Source organism: Notamacropus eugenii, chromosome 3 (assembly GCF_028372415.1).
Source record: "Notamacropus eugenii isolate mMacEug1 chromosome 3, mMacEug1.pri_v2, whole genome shotgun sequence".
Lineage (NCBI taxonomy): Eukaryota > Metazoa > Chordata > Mammalia > Diprotodontia > Macropodidae > Notamacropus > Notamacropus eugenii.
In genome coordinates, this window is record NC_092874.1 from 401,235,607 (window position 1) to 401,250,842 (window position 15,236).

The 15,236-nt window shown below is 40.6% G+C and overlaps 1 protein-coding gene across 6 annotated transcripts in view; it reads left to right on the forward strand.

The window, feature by feature from the left end:
- Positions 1–4,197: 4,197 nt before the first annotated feature.
- Positions 4,198–15,236, forward strand: part of PALM2AKAP2 (PALM2 and AKAP2 fusion) — a 536,456-nt gene continuing 525,417 nt past the window's right edge. For all 6 annotated transcript variants that reach the window (XM_072650185.1, XM_072650184.1, XM_072650187.1 and 3 more), the window contains exon 1: positions 4,198–4,847. In XM_072650185.1, the coding sequence (XP_072506286.1) occupies positions 4,803–4,847 (45 nt within the window). In that variant the 5' untranslated portion in view covers positions 4,198–4,802. The remainder of the gene's footprint in view (positions 4,848–15,236) is intronic.

The following is a 15,236-nucleotide window of genomic DNA, read 5'->3' on the forward strand; positions in this document are numbered from 1 at the left end:
AGACCCTGACTTACCTCATAGTCCCATCACACATGTCTTCTGATGATGTCAAAATTGCACCATATATCAAAGTAGATGATTCAGATTCAAGTTTTGGGAGAACCCCTCTCCCAGGTAAGTCACTTACCCTCTTTGGACCCATTTCCTTATATACAGAATGAGGATAATATTTGCACTATCTACCAATATTAATCAACAAGTATTTATTAAGCATGTACCATGTGAGATTGCGTTAGGCACTGGGGATACAAATACAAAGACAGTCCCTGACCTCAAGGAGCCTACATTCAAATAGGAGAGGGAATGGTTATAGTACAAGTAGACTGCATGTATGCAAAATGAATACAAAGTGATTGGGGGATGAAACAGGAGGCCACTACCAACTGGAGAAATTAGAAAATTTCTTGAAAGAGCTGGTATTTGTGCTAAGCTTTGAAGGGACCTAGGAATTCCAAGAGGTAGATATGAGGAAGAAAAGGATATTAGACATGGGAGAGAGCCTGGACAAAGGTATGGAAGTGGGATATGGAGTATTATATATAAAGAACAGAAAACAGTACATCTGTTTGCCTGAAACATAGACTTAGACGATAAGAGGGTAACATGTAACCAACCAGGCAGGGGAGTATGGAGGCAGAATGTAAAGCATTTTAAATGCCAAGTAGAGAAGTGTGCATCTTATCTTAGAGGCAGCAGGGAATTTCATGAGCAAGAGAACAATGTATTATATCAGTTTGGCAGTTTTGGGGGAGATAGATCAGAGAGGGGAAAGACTGGATAGAAAGACCAATAGTAGCCTCCTTCAATAGCTTTGTTGAGAAGGGATGATGACTTGACCTAGGGTGGTGGCTGGGTGAGGGGAGAAGAGAGTGAGACCAGAGACATTAAATATTTGGCAACTGATTAGATACAGGGTTAGAGGGGTGAGTGAAAGTGAAAAGTCAAAGATGAATCCTAGATCAAAAATCTTGGTGACTAAAGGATGGTGGTGCCCTTGACAAACAAAAGAAAGTTAGGGAAAGGGAGGAATTGTGAGGGAAAAATATTCTTTTTTATTAGTATTCTATTTTATCTAATTATATGTAAAGATAACTTTTAACATTCATTTTTACAAAATTTTGAGTTCCAAATTTTTCCCTCCTCCGTCCCCTCTTCTCAAAACAATAAACAATTTGATATAGATTATATATGTACAATCATGTAAAACATATTTCCATATTAGTCATAGTTATGAAAGATAAAAAACAGACCAAAAGGAAAAAAAAGCAAAAAATAATTAAGTGAAAAAAGTATGCTTTAATCTGCATTCAGATTCCATCAGTTCTTTCTCTACATGTGGCTAGCATTTTCAATCATGAATCCTCTGGAATTGTGTTGGATCACTGTATGGCTGAGAAGAGCTAAGTCATTCAGGGCAATGCTGCTATGTACAATGTTCTCCTAGTTCTGCTTATTTCGCTTAGCATCAGTTCATATAGATCTTTTCAGGTTTTTCTGAAATCTGCCTACTCATAATTTCTTATTGCACAGTAGCTTTCAATTACATTCATATACTGGACCCAGATGACTCCAGAGGAGAAAGTGAGGCTGGTGACTTTGTTCCCACCGAAAGTGCTGCTATGAATACATTGGTGTATATATAGGCCTGAAGACAAATTTCTTAGGGCTTCATAATTTTACCTAGAGAGGTGATAATTTCAGGGAGTAGAATGAAATATATTTTTTGAATGAGGTCAATGAAAGAATTTATTTTGCTTGACTATGCATTTTTGTTACAAGGAATTCCTTTTTCTTTTTTTTCTAGTGAGATGGAGGTGGGTTGGGAGAGAAAATTGATTTATGTTAATTAAAAAAAAACTTTGATTTAAATACAAATAAATAAATTTAGTGCCCTGTGGCACGAGTACACCAATTCTCTAGTTAGCCCTCTGATGCAAGCTACCTCACAAAGTTGTTGTGAGGAAAAGTGCTTTGCAAATCTTAAAGTGTTATATAAATATGCATTATTTAATACATATTATATGTGTATTTATGTTCAAACAAAAATACATGCATGATGCTTTGCCAAAAAAACAGTGATTTTTGCCTACAGTAAATGCTGATACTTTTAAGACCATTGCTTGTAATTAAGTTAGAAGACTTTTTTTATGGCAAGTCTTATCCCACACCCCCACACCGTGAGAAGTATTAACAAACCATGACAAACAAACGGATTATAGAATGAAAGTGTTGATTTACAAGCTGGAATTAGAACCATCAGAGAGGAAATGCTATCACTGGGATGGTTTTCAGGAGCTCTAACACTAAGATAACAGAGCCCTGTCATGGAAGTATTCTAAGAATACAGATAATCTATCTATTTGCCTAGAATAACCTTGTCTGTGTTAGAGGTTAAAAAGACTACAAGCGTTTCTATTTGGGGCTGTTAATTTCTTCATTTAATCCCAAGACCTGCTCTTATTTTATTCATAATAAATCATACTCAACAAAGGTTAGAAATTACCAACTCCAAAACTACTCTCTCAAAGGCTCTTTCCTATCCCCTCCATCCCCCACTTTTTCTAGGACATCCTCTCAGTTATTCCAGTTGATTAGAAGCTACTAATAATATCTATCCCCACTCATTAATAATCAGTCAACAAGCATTTATTAGATACATTCTGTGGTCCAGGCACTACGCAAAGCAATGGGGGTACAAAGATAAAAAATGAAACAAGTCTCTGTTTTCCCTGCTATTCTAGGAGACAACACCAGGGAGGTGGTGCCATTACATGCAAGTAAAATTGGATTTAAGTGAGGGAGGGCTGTGCAAAGTCACCAGCCTCTCTTTCTCCTCTGGAGCCATCGGGGTCCAGTGGTGAGATACAGATTAGGATGACTAGAGATGGTCCTGGATGCAGTAGAGCAAATGTAAACAGCAATAGTTTCTGTTATGGCCCAAAACCCTGAGGGTCTTCCCCTCCCAGACTGATTTTCTTTTGACGATGTAAAGAGGCCATTCTTTGCCTCATTTCTTCCCTAGCCTTAATCACTGAATGTGGATGCATCAAAGTTAGACCTGTTAAAAACCTTTGCTTAAAAAGGCCAAGGTTTCCCACTGCATCTGGGGCCTTCTCAAGTTGTCCTTATCTCTCTCTCTCTCGTTCCATCCATCTCTCCATCTCTCTATCTTTCACCACTGGATCCAGATGGCTCCAGAGGAGAAAGTGAGGCTGGTGACTTTGCACAGCCCTCCCTCACTTAAATCCAATTTCACTTGTATGTCATGGCACCACCTCCCTGATGTCATGGTCCTCTTCAGGAATGAAGCACAAACAACCACAGGAGACAATATATAACCTGTCCCAAAAATCTTAAAGCCATTTCAAATTTCAGTAGTTTATATGCAAAGTACTGGGGCAGAACACCACAGGCTGGAGGGACCCAAAAGGCCTAGGGCAGAAGGTAAACTTTGAAGGAAACTAGAGATTCTAGGAAGTGGACACAAGCATTGCAGACTGTTGGGGGAACAGCCTGTGCAAAATAAAAAACATTTCAAAAGCTGAAGAGAGGCGCTTTGGGGGACAATAAAAGCAAATTCTGATAAATGTTTGCCCAAATAACAAATGGCACAAACCAATCAAGCCAAGTAGCCAATGGCTTTCTCTCCTGGGTGCTGTATTAGACTTCCTAGACAACCTGTATCTCAGGGCATATGTACTTGACTCCGGTACTTTGTACCCTTTGCTCTTTCCAAGCCCAAGGTACACACTAAGTCAACAATTTTGTTTGGTTGAGCCCCAGTACCCTTTTGGAGACTGCGGAGGGATAGCTATGGGTGTGGACGATTAGGTTTAAGTGGCCCAAATTTTCTAGAGCCATAATCGTTCCTTGGGAGAGTAGGAAAAGAGGGGCTGAGGAGCATAGCCTTAGCTAGCCTGAGGGAAGGGCATCTGGACACTCGTTTGACTTTAAAAGCCCGGGTTACTACAGAGGAAGGAGAGTAACCATGATAAATACAGAGAACCACCTAAGAGCCAAATTGTGCAAAGCCAATGCTGTCTGTGCAAAGTCCACAGGGCAGGGAATGCCACCTCCATCCCATCCACGACTGCAAGGAAGCCGATTCACAGAGAGGATTCCCCCAGCCCAGCCCAGCCCTCCATACCCAGAATAGACCCGACCACATTCCTCCTCTGAAGTTAAACCCAGTGTCACATTTTCATGCACCAACCCTGGTACAGCAATAACCGTTATTCGTCCCCGACTGCAGTTGGATTCCCAAAGGAATCTGTCTGGCCAGTTCCTTTCTCGCCCCCAGCCCCACCCCCGGCCCCCCACTTCAGCAGGGGCTAGCCACCGCACAGCTGTCTCATTCCCCCGCATTCAGGCAGGTCCTGATTGCTAGGCGTTCTCCCGATGTGCCAGTCCTGTGGTGACCTAACACCCCAGAGGCGGAGCGAAGAAGCGGAGACGTCAGGGGAAAAAACCCCATCCTCGCCATGCGAGCTGTCCCCGGGCTCAGCTGCTGGCAGCCCACATCCATGGCTTGGGTGACAGCAGCGGAGCGCAGAAGCCGCGTGGAAATGCAGTTAGCGGCGCAGCTGGGAGGCAGGCAGGGAGGCGATGGTCCAGGGGCGAGAATGAGCTTCCCGTGAGCTTGCGGCTCCACTGCGGTGCTGGCCAGCGGGCCCGGGGCTTCCCCTGGCGGCGGTGCCAGGCTCGGTGCAGAGACCCCGCGCTGCAACTCAGTTTCTCTCGGTGACTGCGGTGTTTCCCCCTCCCCCTTTTCTTCTCCCCCTTCCCGTGTCCTCTTCTCTAGGATGGCGGAGGCAGAATTGCACAAGGAAAGGCTGCAAGCCATAGCTGTAAGTCTAGTTTCATTTTACTTACTCTATTGTCTGGCAGTGGAAGGGTACCCTGAGTTGGGGGGTAGGGGAAGGGGGGGTATTCCAGCACAGTAGATCCATTGGCATGCTCTTGAAAAAAGAAGTTTGCCTTTTTCCTTTTAGATGCGTGCATAAAGGTCAGCACATGCATTTTTCTGTCTGTATGCCCCCGGGTAAAACTAAAGTGTGCTTGGGACTGGGGGTTTGAATGAGGTGAATTCAGAGCTATTTGTACAGAAATGAGATGCTTTATGTAAGGACCGATGGCAGCAGAAGGGGAAAGAATGAAACGGTTCTAAAATGTTCTCATGCCGTGCCCAGGAGGGTGGGGAAACTGGATTAAATGGTGATTTAACGTTCCTGCCATTCTCTTAGCGAAAGGAGGAAAAAGTATGTAGCTCCCCAAACTGCTCGAGTGGAATGCCATCTCACTGAGCTGATTGTCTGGATGCCATTGGAAGCCCTGAGCCTCACCTACCCTTGGCTGGCGTCGTATGAAAAAGGGCACACGGAAGAGGGAAAAATACTGTCTATAATAGGGCCCAGGCACAGCCATAGCTTAGAACTCCTAAGATTTGGGGAGGAGATGAAACGAATCTCTGCCCTAGGGCTCGGATATTCTATGCACCTCATCCAACTGGGTTCAAGGCAATCCCTTTTGGCAAAGTTCAGATACCAGTTCAAAAAAGTTGTGCAATATAGGGTCGCTGCATGTGCTGCTTGGGTCTTAAAACGCCTAAATCTGTCCAGATTTTAGCCACCCCTAGACTAGTGTTACCAATGATCAACAGATGTTGTGTTTTTACTATAAAGGCCACAGCTGGATTATATATTTCCCTTGTAGATGAGGGAATGATTACCGCTGTTATAGGGAAGAAAGAAAAACTAGGTCTAATAACATACTAGCACAGAACAATCGCCAGAGGCACAGTGGATTAAATATGTCTTCTGCTGCAAAGTTTCCTGGGGGGAAAATATTAATTTGTTGGAGGGAAGTCGTGGGCAGTGCTTTGCCAACAAGTTATATTGTTTTTAAAACCCCAGAAGGTTTTAAGCCATGTTTCTGATGGCAAGGGGCTTTCAGGCCATGTTATTTTTCTTAAGACTTCTGGCATGAAGGGAGTCTCCTTTATGGAATTGAAAGTCCTCCTTCCTAACTCTTCAAACTCAGATTCTGCTTTGAGATGCCACTGTTGAATTGAGAGGGTCGCCTCCCACCATATCTAATATGAAGATTTCAGAAAATGGGGTCTTCAGAATTCAATAAGCTATGTCATTATCTATGGCTCCTGTGTCTATTTTAATGGCCCATAAAGTCATTCATTGCTTCAAAACTCCCTAGCAAACCGGTGTTGCAAGCATGTCATGCCCTTGATAAGAAAATATATTCAAATCATGGTGCCATGTAGATAGCTGATGTTTTGAAATTGAAGGCATAATAAGAGGCTGTAACTGGAGTTGGCATTGAGGCACAGATAATTGGGTGAGTTACAGGAATCCTAGATGGAATCCCTGGTGCTAGAAGCTCCAGGCTTCTGCTGAGGGCTTCCTTCACATAGCTGTTACATTTTCTGACTTGGCATACTGGTTTCCTTCAGTGAATGGCTAAGCAAAAGTTGGCACTCTTAAGAAGACTGGCTGCACGTGGAGAAAGGCAAGTTGGCAAATGCAGGTCCTCTGGTGTCAACTGTGGCAAAATGTGGCTGACTAATCCAAGTAGTGGTTTTCTTTAGAAAGGAGTCTGGCACAATCTTTGGAGGACTTTTGTGTGTGTGTGTGTGTGTGTGTGTGTGTGTGTGTGTGTGTGTGTTTGTACACACACAAACATATACATATATTCCTATATATCTTCTATATTATATATATATATATCTCCTTTACATGTGTATGTACATAAACACATACACACATATACTTTTTAAGAACATGTATATCTCTTGGGCCTTTATAATTTTTGGTGACTAGATCTGGAGGATTGTTTGTGTCAATTTCAAATAAGCAAATTCACATATGAATTTTGACAAATACATGTCCTATACTTTCTAGGATTACTGTCAGTGTGGCACTGTGCAAGATGACATCATTTTGGGGAACCTCATTATCTAGTTTATAGTTTCTTAACCTGCGGTTTGTGAACTTTTTAAAAAATATATTTTGATAACTGTATTTTGGTATAATTGTATCTCATGTATTTTGTTGAATGCCTTTAGAAACATTCTGAAGAAGTATATGGATTTTACCACACTGTAAGAGGGTTCAGTGACCCAAAAGGGTTCAGAACTCTCATCTATTTGTTTTCCATCTTCCCTAGTCCCATCTGCCTGCTTCCTCAATGAAAATTCAATCTAAAGAACAGTGCCCTCTTCTCATTATGCCCTGGAGGAATAATGGTATCCATCTACCTCCCCCTCCTCAAGCCTCATCTCCACAGGCTGGGATACTGAAAGGCTCCCCAGGAAAATAAAAGGAGCTAGATGCTGTGGTTAATAGAATTTCTCAGTTGGGAATCAAGAAGACCTGAGTTTGAATCCTGACGTAGACTCTTATTAGCTATGTGATCCTGGACAAGGCACTTATCCTCTCTCATCCTCAGTTTCCTTATCTGTAAAATAGGATCTGCCTTACAGGATTGTGTTGAGGACCAAATGAGGTAACATATGTAAAGTCCTTTGCAAAACCTTAAAATATTCTATAAATGTTCATGATTAAGATGGAAGCTTGAGAAGAAACCCAGGCCACCTGGAATAATGTTATGTAGATTTCCTCAGGTTCTTGAGACAGAAACAGTTCCCTTTATTGACTCAGACAGCGCACTAGCATGCTGTGCTATGGACTCAGAGCCCAGTTTGAAATGGTGAAAGATAGATAGGAAGGTGGCACTGGGGGGTCCCTAGGAGAATGGGTTATGACCATGACAGATTCAAACAACAAATATTGTATTTCTTAAGCATCTATTCTGTATAAGACACTAAAAAACAAGGGAGATAATCTCTCAGTACTAACTAGCATAGGGGAGATTTAAGACTGTGATAGCTAGTGCTGTGAAATAACAGTCATGTTACCCAAAATAATCAGGTCACATGGTGACTTTGAACAATTCGCCTTAGTGATTCAGTCTCTATTTCCTCATCTGTAAAATGAGGGGATTACATGAATGATTTCTAAGCTCCCATGTAGCCCTAAACGTAAGATCCTGCTACGATCTCAGACAATTTTAATTTCCAAGCAAACCAGTCCTTCCCCATCATCTACCCTGCTCCAACTGTCTCCAAAATTTTTTTTCTAGTTTTCTATTTGAATCTTTCATCCCAAGGCAAGAAATGGATTATTCTTATCTTTATTTTTGCCAAAACCAAGAGGAAATCATAATGGGCAAGATCATTTAAAAACCTATTTTGTCCATTAGTCAATCAGGCAACAAACATTTAAGTGCCTGCTCTGGGTTAGGCATCGTGCTTAGCGATGGGGATACAAAGAGGTAAAAGATAGTCCCTGCTCTCAAAGAGCTTACAATTTAATGGGGTGGACAATATGGAAGTAACTATGTGCAGACAAGCTATAGATAGAATATATTGGAGACAATCAACAGTGGACCTCTACTTTTCTTTTTACTATGACTCTTTAGCTTTAGAGGGGGCAGGTTTCATAATTACCTTTTCTTGTTTTAGATGTGAAAGGTTTAGTCTAAGTATGGAATGAGCCCCAAAACAGTTTCAGGCCAAGAAAGTGTCTCTGGACACCATGTCTGTATATTTTTTTCGCCATGAGCATGTGGGTGATTAAGAATTCTTGAGGGATGAAGTTAGAACACTGCTAAGCAGCCTGACATGTACCCTTGGCATGAGGAAACCATGAAGCCCACTGGTATTAGTGGTAAGCTGGGGACCCACATCCTGTTACAAATATTCCAAGAATTGGTTCAGTGGATGTAAACCATCCAATGTCAGTTGTATCTTAATGAATAACATTTGCATTTTGAAGAGGCCACTGAGACCAAATGGAAACCAAATGTAGGGAAGGAAGTGTGGTGTCTGAACTTCAAGAAAGGATGACAGAGGCATCCCATTCCATCCCATCCAAAACTGACTCCCCTCCCCCTCTTTCCACTGAGTTATAATTTAGCTCTGGGGTCAACGTGGAAAACTGCATTCTGGGCAACAGCCATGAACATCCGGGCTGTAATGCCTTTGGATTATAATAGATTAATAAAGCCTGAGAATTTGGGTGTGGTTAAAGTTTAAATCTGAAGCCAGTTTATACTGACTTTTGTTTGGTTTTATCATTTATTAAGAGCACACTGTATACACAGTACTCTCCTAGGAACTGTAAATAAATACAGAACAGTCCTGTTCTCAAGTAGCTTGTAATCTACTTGTGTACATATATTCAAGAAAATTTACAAATCTAATTATTAATGGCTCACTTAAATGAAGGGCCTTATTTTTCATGCTGGTGTTCTTCTAGTATTGTTCACAGAATGCCAAGATCACATAGCTTCACAGATTTAGAGAGGGAAGTGAATTTAAAGGTCATTGAGTCCAGTCTCCTTATTTTACAGATGAGGAGATCAAGGGCTAGAGATCTAAATGACTTGTACAAGGTCACATGGTAATCAGTCAATAAACATTTATTAAATACCTGCTATATGCCAGGCACTGTGCTAAGCACTGGCAATACAAATACAAAAAAGAAAACTTATTACTTCCCCCAAGGAGCTTATAATCTAATGGGGGAAGCTGAAAGGAAGGGGTGGAGGAAAGTGGCAAAGCTCAGATCTTAAACCAGCTCCTTCAACTCCAAATCCAGTGCTCTTGTATGATTTCTTGTCTCTAAAGTCTCTAAAGACTTTGTAGTCTCTAATGAATTGAAAATGAGCATCACCCAAGGGCAGTGGATATAGTATATGATGGGCATGATCAAGCAACAACACATTTCAAAGAAAAAGTGGAGGACTATTTTCCAGAATGCTGCATGGAATCCCTGTGGTAGAAATGGGAGGGCATAGTCAAGAGGCTTTTGGGATGGATAGGCATGAACAGGTTGGGATTAGGGATCTTAGATCACATCAAGGAGATCTTAGACTCATTTGAGTAAGTGCTGAGGTAGTATAAAGTATAAAGGAGGGAGAGTATTATTCGTACATGTCTTGGAACAGGTGAGTATTAAGTAGTATTTTTAAAGGAGTAAATCCAATGAACTAGTAGAAAAGACAGGAAAAGACATTACAGTTGAAGGGAAGGAGAAATCTGGAGATGGGAAAAAAATCAATGTATATGTGGAGTTGTTGATGGGTAATAAAAAGTAAAAAAAATGGAAGAGATAAGGGCAATTAGTAGAAATGCTATACAGAAGAGTTTGAATTGACTAAACTAGGAAACAGGGAGATATGCAAAGTTGTTGAGCAAGGAAGTGGTCGGATAAAAAAATTAATTTTTTTTTTGAGAAAAATAAGGTTTGTCTTATTTTATTTTTTTCTGATTAGTACTAGGACTATTTTTTTAATATAAGACCAAGATGGTAGTTCAGCAAGAAAAGATTATTCTTTTTCTAATTCCTGCTCAAATCAAAAAAGTTTTATTAATCATAGGAAAAAAGATAATTTAAAAAAGTTCTTTTTGTAAGAAAGCAGTGGTTCAGGGAATATTTTTTAATGAAGCTATGGACTTTTGACCATTGTGAAGAACATAGAGACAAGCATGTGACTTCAGATACCTTGTGACTGGACAGTGGTAGATATCCAGAGTTCATATAAATATTTAATTTAGTAGTTTAATTGTCTCAAAGAAAACAAGCAATGTGAACAATGCATAAAGCTGAAATAGGGTTTGCAAGTCTAACCTTGCTCAGTGTTTGCAATCTTGATACATGAGAAACATGCATCTCAACATTCCAGACCTGAGTCTCCTGGGAGCAAAGACCATCAGCCACAGTGGACTCTGTGGTGCACTGAGAATCACAGCTGCCATCTGAAATCAACTGACGCCAAGTATATATTGATTTGATTTTGGCAGCATTAGGAAGAAAGTCAGTTCTCAAGCCAATTCTCAGGAGATGGTGAGCGTTCCAGTTTCCAAGTTACCTGGCACTACTTTTCCCTGGAGCTTTCAGCACTTTATACAGCATTTGCTTATGGTATTTGTAGCACGATTGAGTTCGAAGGGCTCCTAGGGGAAACTAAGGTCTAAAAATGTTAAATGGCTTTATCCATAGTAACATAGCTCAGAAGTGGAAATTTCGAACCTAAACTCAGGTCTTCTGACTCCATGGTCAATATATTTTTCATCATCCCTTGCTGCCTCTCACAATGACTAGGTTGGTACCTTCCACTACTGAGGGAAAAGGGAAAGGGAAAGAGAATGAAAAACAATGGGCATTTAATTGCTGTCTTCAAATATTGGAAAGACTGTCGTATGGAAGAGAACTTATTTGCATCCAGGTCTTATCTCCCCATTATACTGTAAACTTTTTGAATACAGGGATGGTGTCTTACTCCATCTTTGTTTTCCCAGCAACTTGAGCCTAGCAGACACTTAATAAAATTTTGCCAAATTGTTGATTTGAATTTTTGTAGGTTCGGAGAGTAGAACTAGGATCAAAGGGAAGAATGACAAGAATTCTATAAATCAGTGTGCAATTATTAAGCACTTGATAAGAGTGAGGCACTATATGGGGTGTTAGGAGTACAAAGACAAAAAAGAAAACAGCCCCTGGCATAAGGGGGGCTATTCTGTCAGAAAAAGTAATGTATACACATAGAAATAAATATAAACATTTATGCAAAAAAAATATGAGTTCATTGGGTTGAGGGAAGGAAGCCAGGGATTCTAACAGGCAGAAACGAGGTGAGGGTTCATTTCAGGCATGGGGGGGGATAGACTGTGCAAAGGTATATCACAGAGAAATGGAATGAGGAGGGGGAAAGAAAGGGGGAGGAGAGAGAGAGGAGAGAGAGAGAGAGAGAGAGAGAGAGAGAGAGAGAGAGAGAGAGAGAGAAGAAAGAGGAGAGAGAGAGAAAGAGAGAGAGAGAGAGAGAGAGAGAGAGAGAGAGAGAGAGAGAGAAAGGAGAGAGAGAGGAGAGGAGAGAGAGGAGAGAGAGAGAGAGAGAGGAGAAGAGAGAGAGAGAGAGAGAGAGAGAGAGAGAGAGAGAGAGAGACGAGAGGAGAGAGAGAGAGAGAGAGAGAGAGAGAGAGAGAGAGAGAGAGAAAATGAGAATGAGAAACTAAGAGAAAGTAGCAGGCTAGTTTGGTTGAACCACAGAGAACATGTCCTGGAATAGGGTTTAAGAATATCAGAAAAGCAAGGTGTAGCCAAACTCTTAGCAGCTTTATCTGGCAAGTACAGAAGTTTGTATTTTATCTTAGAGGCCATAGAGATTTTTGAGCATGGAAGCCATGCTCAAATCTGTGCCTTTAAGAATATCACTTTCTCAGGTCTAAGGAGAGTGAATTGAATAGGGAAGACTCTTGAGGTGTGGAGACCAATTAGAGACCTGTTGCAGCAGTCATTGTGAGAGGTGATGAGGACCGATATTGGGTTAGGTGTTTTTGCGAATGGGAAAGAAAGAGAAGGATGTAAGAAATGTTGTGAAAGCAGTATCGACACGATTTAGCAACTGATTGGATAGAGAAAGTGAAGAGTCCAATCTGAATCCAAGGTTGCAAAACTGGATGACTAGAAGGAAGGTGTTGCTTTTAGCAGAAATAGGGATGTTAGGAGAAAAGATGAGCTTTGTCTTGAGAAAAGTCATGCTTGAGATACCTATGAGATCCAGTTGGAAACGTCTGATAGGCAGTTGGCATGGGGCAGGAGTTCAGGAGAGAGACTGAGGCTGGATATATACATCTGAGAATCATCTGCATAATGATGATAATGCAACCCACAGGAATTGATAAGATCACCAAAAGAAAGAATGTAGAGAACAAAAAGTAGAGGTCACAGAACAAAACCTTGCGATTACACTTAGAGGAAAATGTTTGTGACATGGATGAGGATCCAGCAAAGGAGACTGAGGAGTGATCAGACAGGAAGGAAGGGAACAAGGAAGGAGACAGGTCATGCATGACTCATGAGGAAAGGAAGGTTAAAAGCATCTAATACTACAGAGAAGTCAAGAAGGATGAAGACTGAGAAAAGGTTATTGGATTTGACAATTAAGAGATTGCTGGTAACTTGGAAAACTGGAGAGAGCAGTTACGGTGAAGAAGCTATATTACAAAAAGTTGAAGAGTGAGAAGTGAATGTATATAAGAAAGAGTTTCTTAGAAGTTTGACTATAAAAGTGAGGAGAATCACTTTGAGATGGTAAAGTCAAATGAAGCTTTGGGGTTTGTTTAAGAATGGGGGTGGGGTGGGACCTGGGCATGATTATAGAAGACAACACAAAAGACAGTCTCTCCTTATTTACTGGTTTCCTCTGTGTTGGGGACAGTTTGCTAGAGGGGCCTGGTGGGACTAGGGTGAACAGAATAAGTATCTTGGCTTTGATGAGAAGGGCCACTTTTTCATCAGACTAAAATAAAGGAGGAGCAAATAGGGGATAAGGTCAAGGAGATTCAAGATATAGCTTAGGAGAGAAGGGGTAGACTAATTGAAAGGAGCTTGTCCTCAGTCAGAGAGAGAGGAAATTTAGAATTCTTCTAATTCTTAATTAGAAATTTAGAATATCTGGGGTTTATAGTGAAATCAAGTGTGTCACTATCCCTATTCAAAGCAGCAGAAGAGATGATAAAATGGGTGGGCTAGATATGAACCATGTTTTTAAAGAATTTTCCCAAGGAATCCAAGTCAAGCTCACTGTCCTCTAGCATGCAGACTGTATTGTCTTCTCTGTTTTGCCAATGAGGACATTTGCCCTTTCCCAAACTTGTACTTTGTTTGGTTCAGACTCTAGGAACATTACACAGGACAAGCTGATTACTTGAAATCTCAGCATCATACTGATGGACTCAGTTTTGGATACTCAACACCTTCTCAATTCCCTGACCTCTGCTCTTTCTGATTGGTGGAATGGAGGGTGGAGCACTAAACTCCTCCCAACACCTTTCTTTATAGTGGGCTGAGATCTTGACTTTCAGCTAACTCTCCATTTTTCATCTGTAGCTTGCTTGGTTTGCAATAAACATGGTGCCCTGTGCTGGGCTCTCCCTAGTGGTTCATCCCCTTTGTCTGTTGTCTTCCCCTATTAGATTATAAGGTTGAGAGCAGGACTGTCTTTTTTTTTTTCTTGTTCATATCAACTGAGCACAGTGCCTGTCACATAACTAATACATGTTTATTCAATTGAATTGAAAATGAGAGTTGAGAAAAGCTGAACTTGGTTAGTAAAAGGGATTTAAACTATCTAACAATGGAATGACCAGCCTCAAGGAGCAGTGAGTTCATCTTTCAGTTTAGAAGAGGGCCAGTAACATGACTGGGTGATAGCTTAACTTTTGTTTGTGAATTGGATTTAGATGAGGCAGAGTTACTCTTCCTGACTCCAAAGCTGCCAACTGCCAACTGTTAATATAAACAGGCAATTCTGGAGAAGTAATTAATCTCTCAGTGTTCAAACAGAAAATATAATTTCGTTTCATTTAAATTTATTTGGATTAAATTAATTTAATTTAAATAATAAGTTAGTGAAAAACTTTAAAAAACTATTTCAATTCATCAGACATTAATAAGTGCTTACTGTGTGCAAACCATGGAGGATGCAGAGATTTTAAAAAGGCATAGATAGCCCTTATCTTCAAGGGGCTTACATTCTGTTGTGTTGGTCTTTTGACTTAGGAAATAATTTTTAGAAGATACAGAGTTGTATGGAACTATATTTTTTAAGAGTTGCTAAAATTATCTACTTCTAGGACTCCTAAGATTTCAGGGGAATCAGAGGGTCTGTGAACTTAGTGAAAAAAATGTATTTTTATTTCAATAAAATTTGTTTCCTTTATAATCCTATATATTTAAAAACATTTTCCTGAGAAAGGACTCAGCTTCACTGGACTGTTGGAGGTATACATGCCACAAAGAAGGTTCAGAACTCTTCATCTTGATACTTCCTTCATTGATTCTGACTTTGAGCCATTTTAATGCATTCATTTATTAGATTCCTCAGGGAGCAGTCAAGACGACGGAGCTGAGAATAGGTTCCAGGTATTATTTCTAATAGTTGCAGCTGCCAGTTGGCATAGCCTTACAGCCAGGAGTGGTATGGCGTTTTACCAACAAAAGTTTGAATTTAGGAAAAGATCATTGAAAGCCTTGACATTTCATGTGTTAAATGCTTCAACGAAAGTGTTAGCAGACATCCTGGGAATGCTAAATGGGTGGAAGTCACTTCAGATGGTCAAAGACTTATTTTAGTTCCAATGAGCATTTATTAAGTAC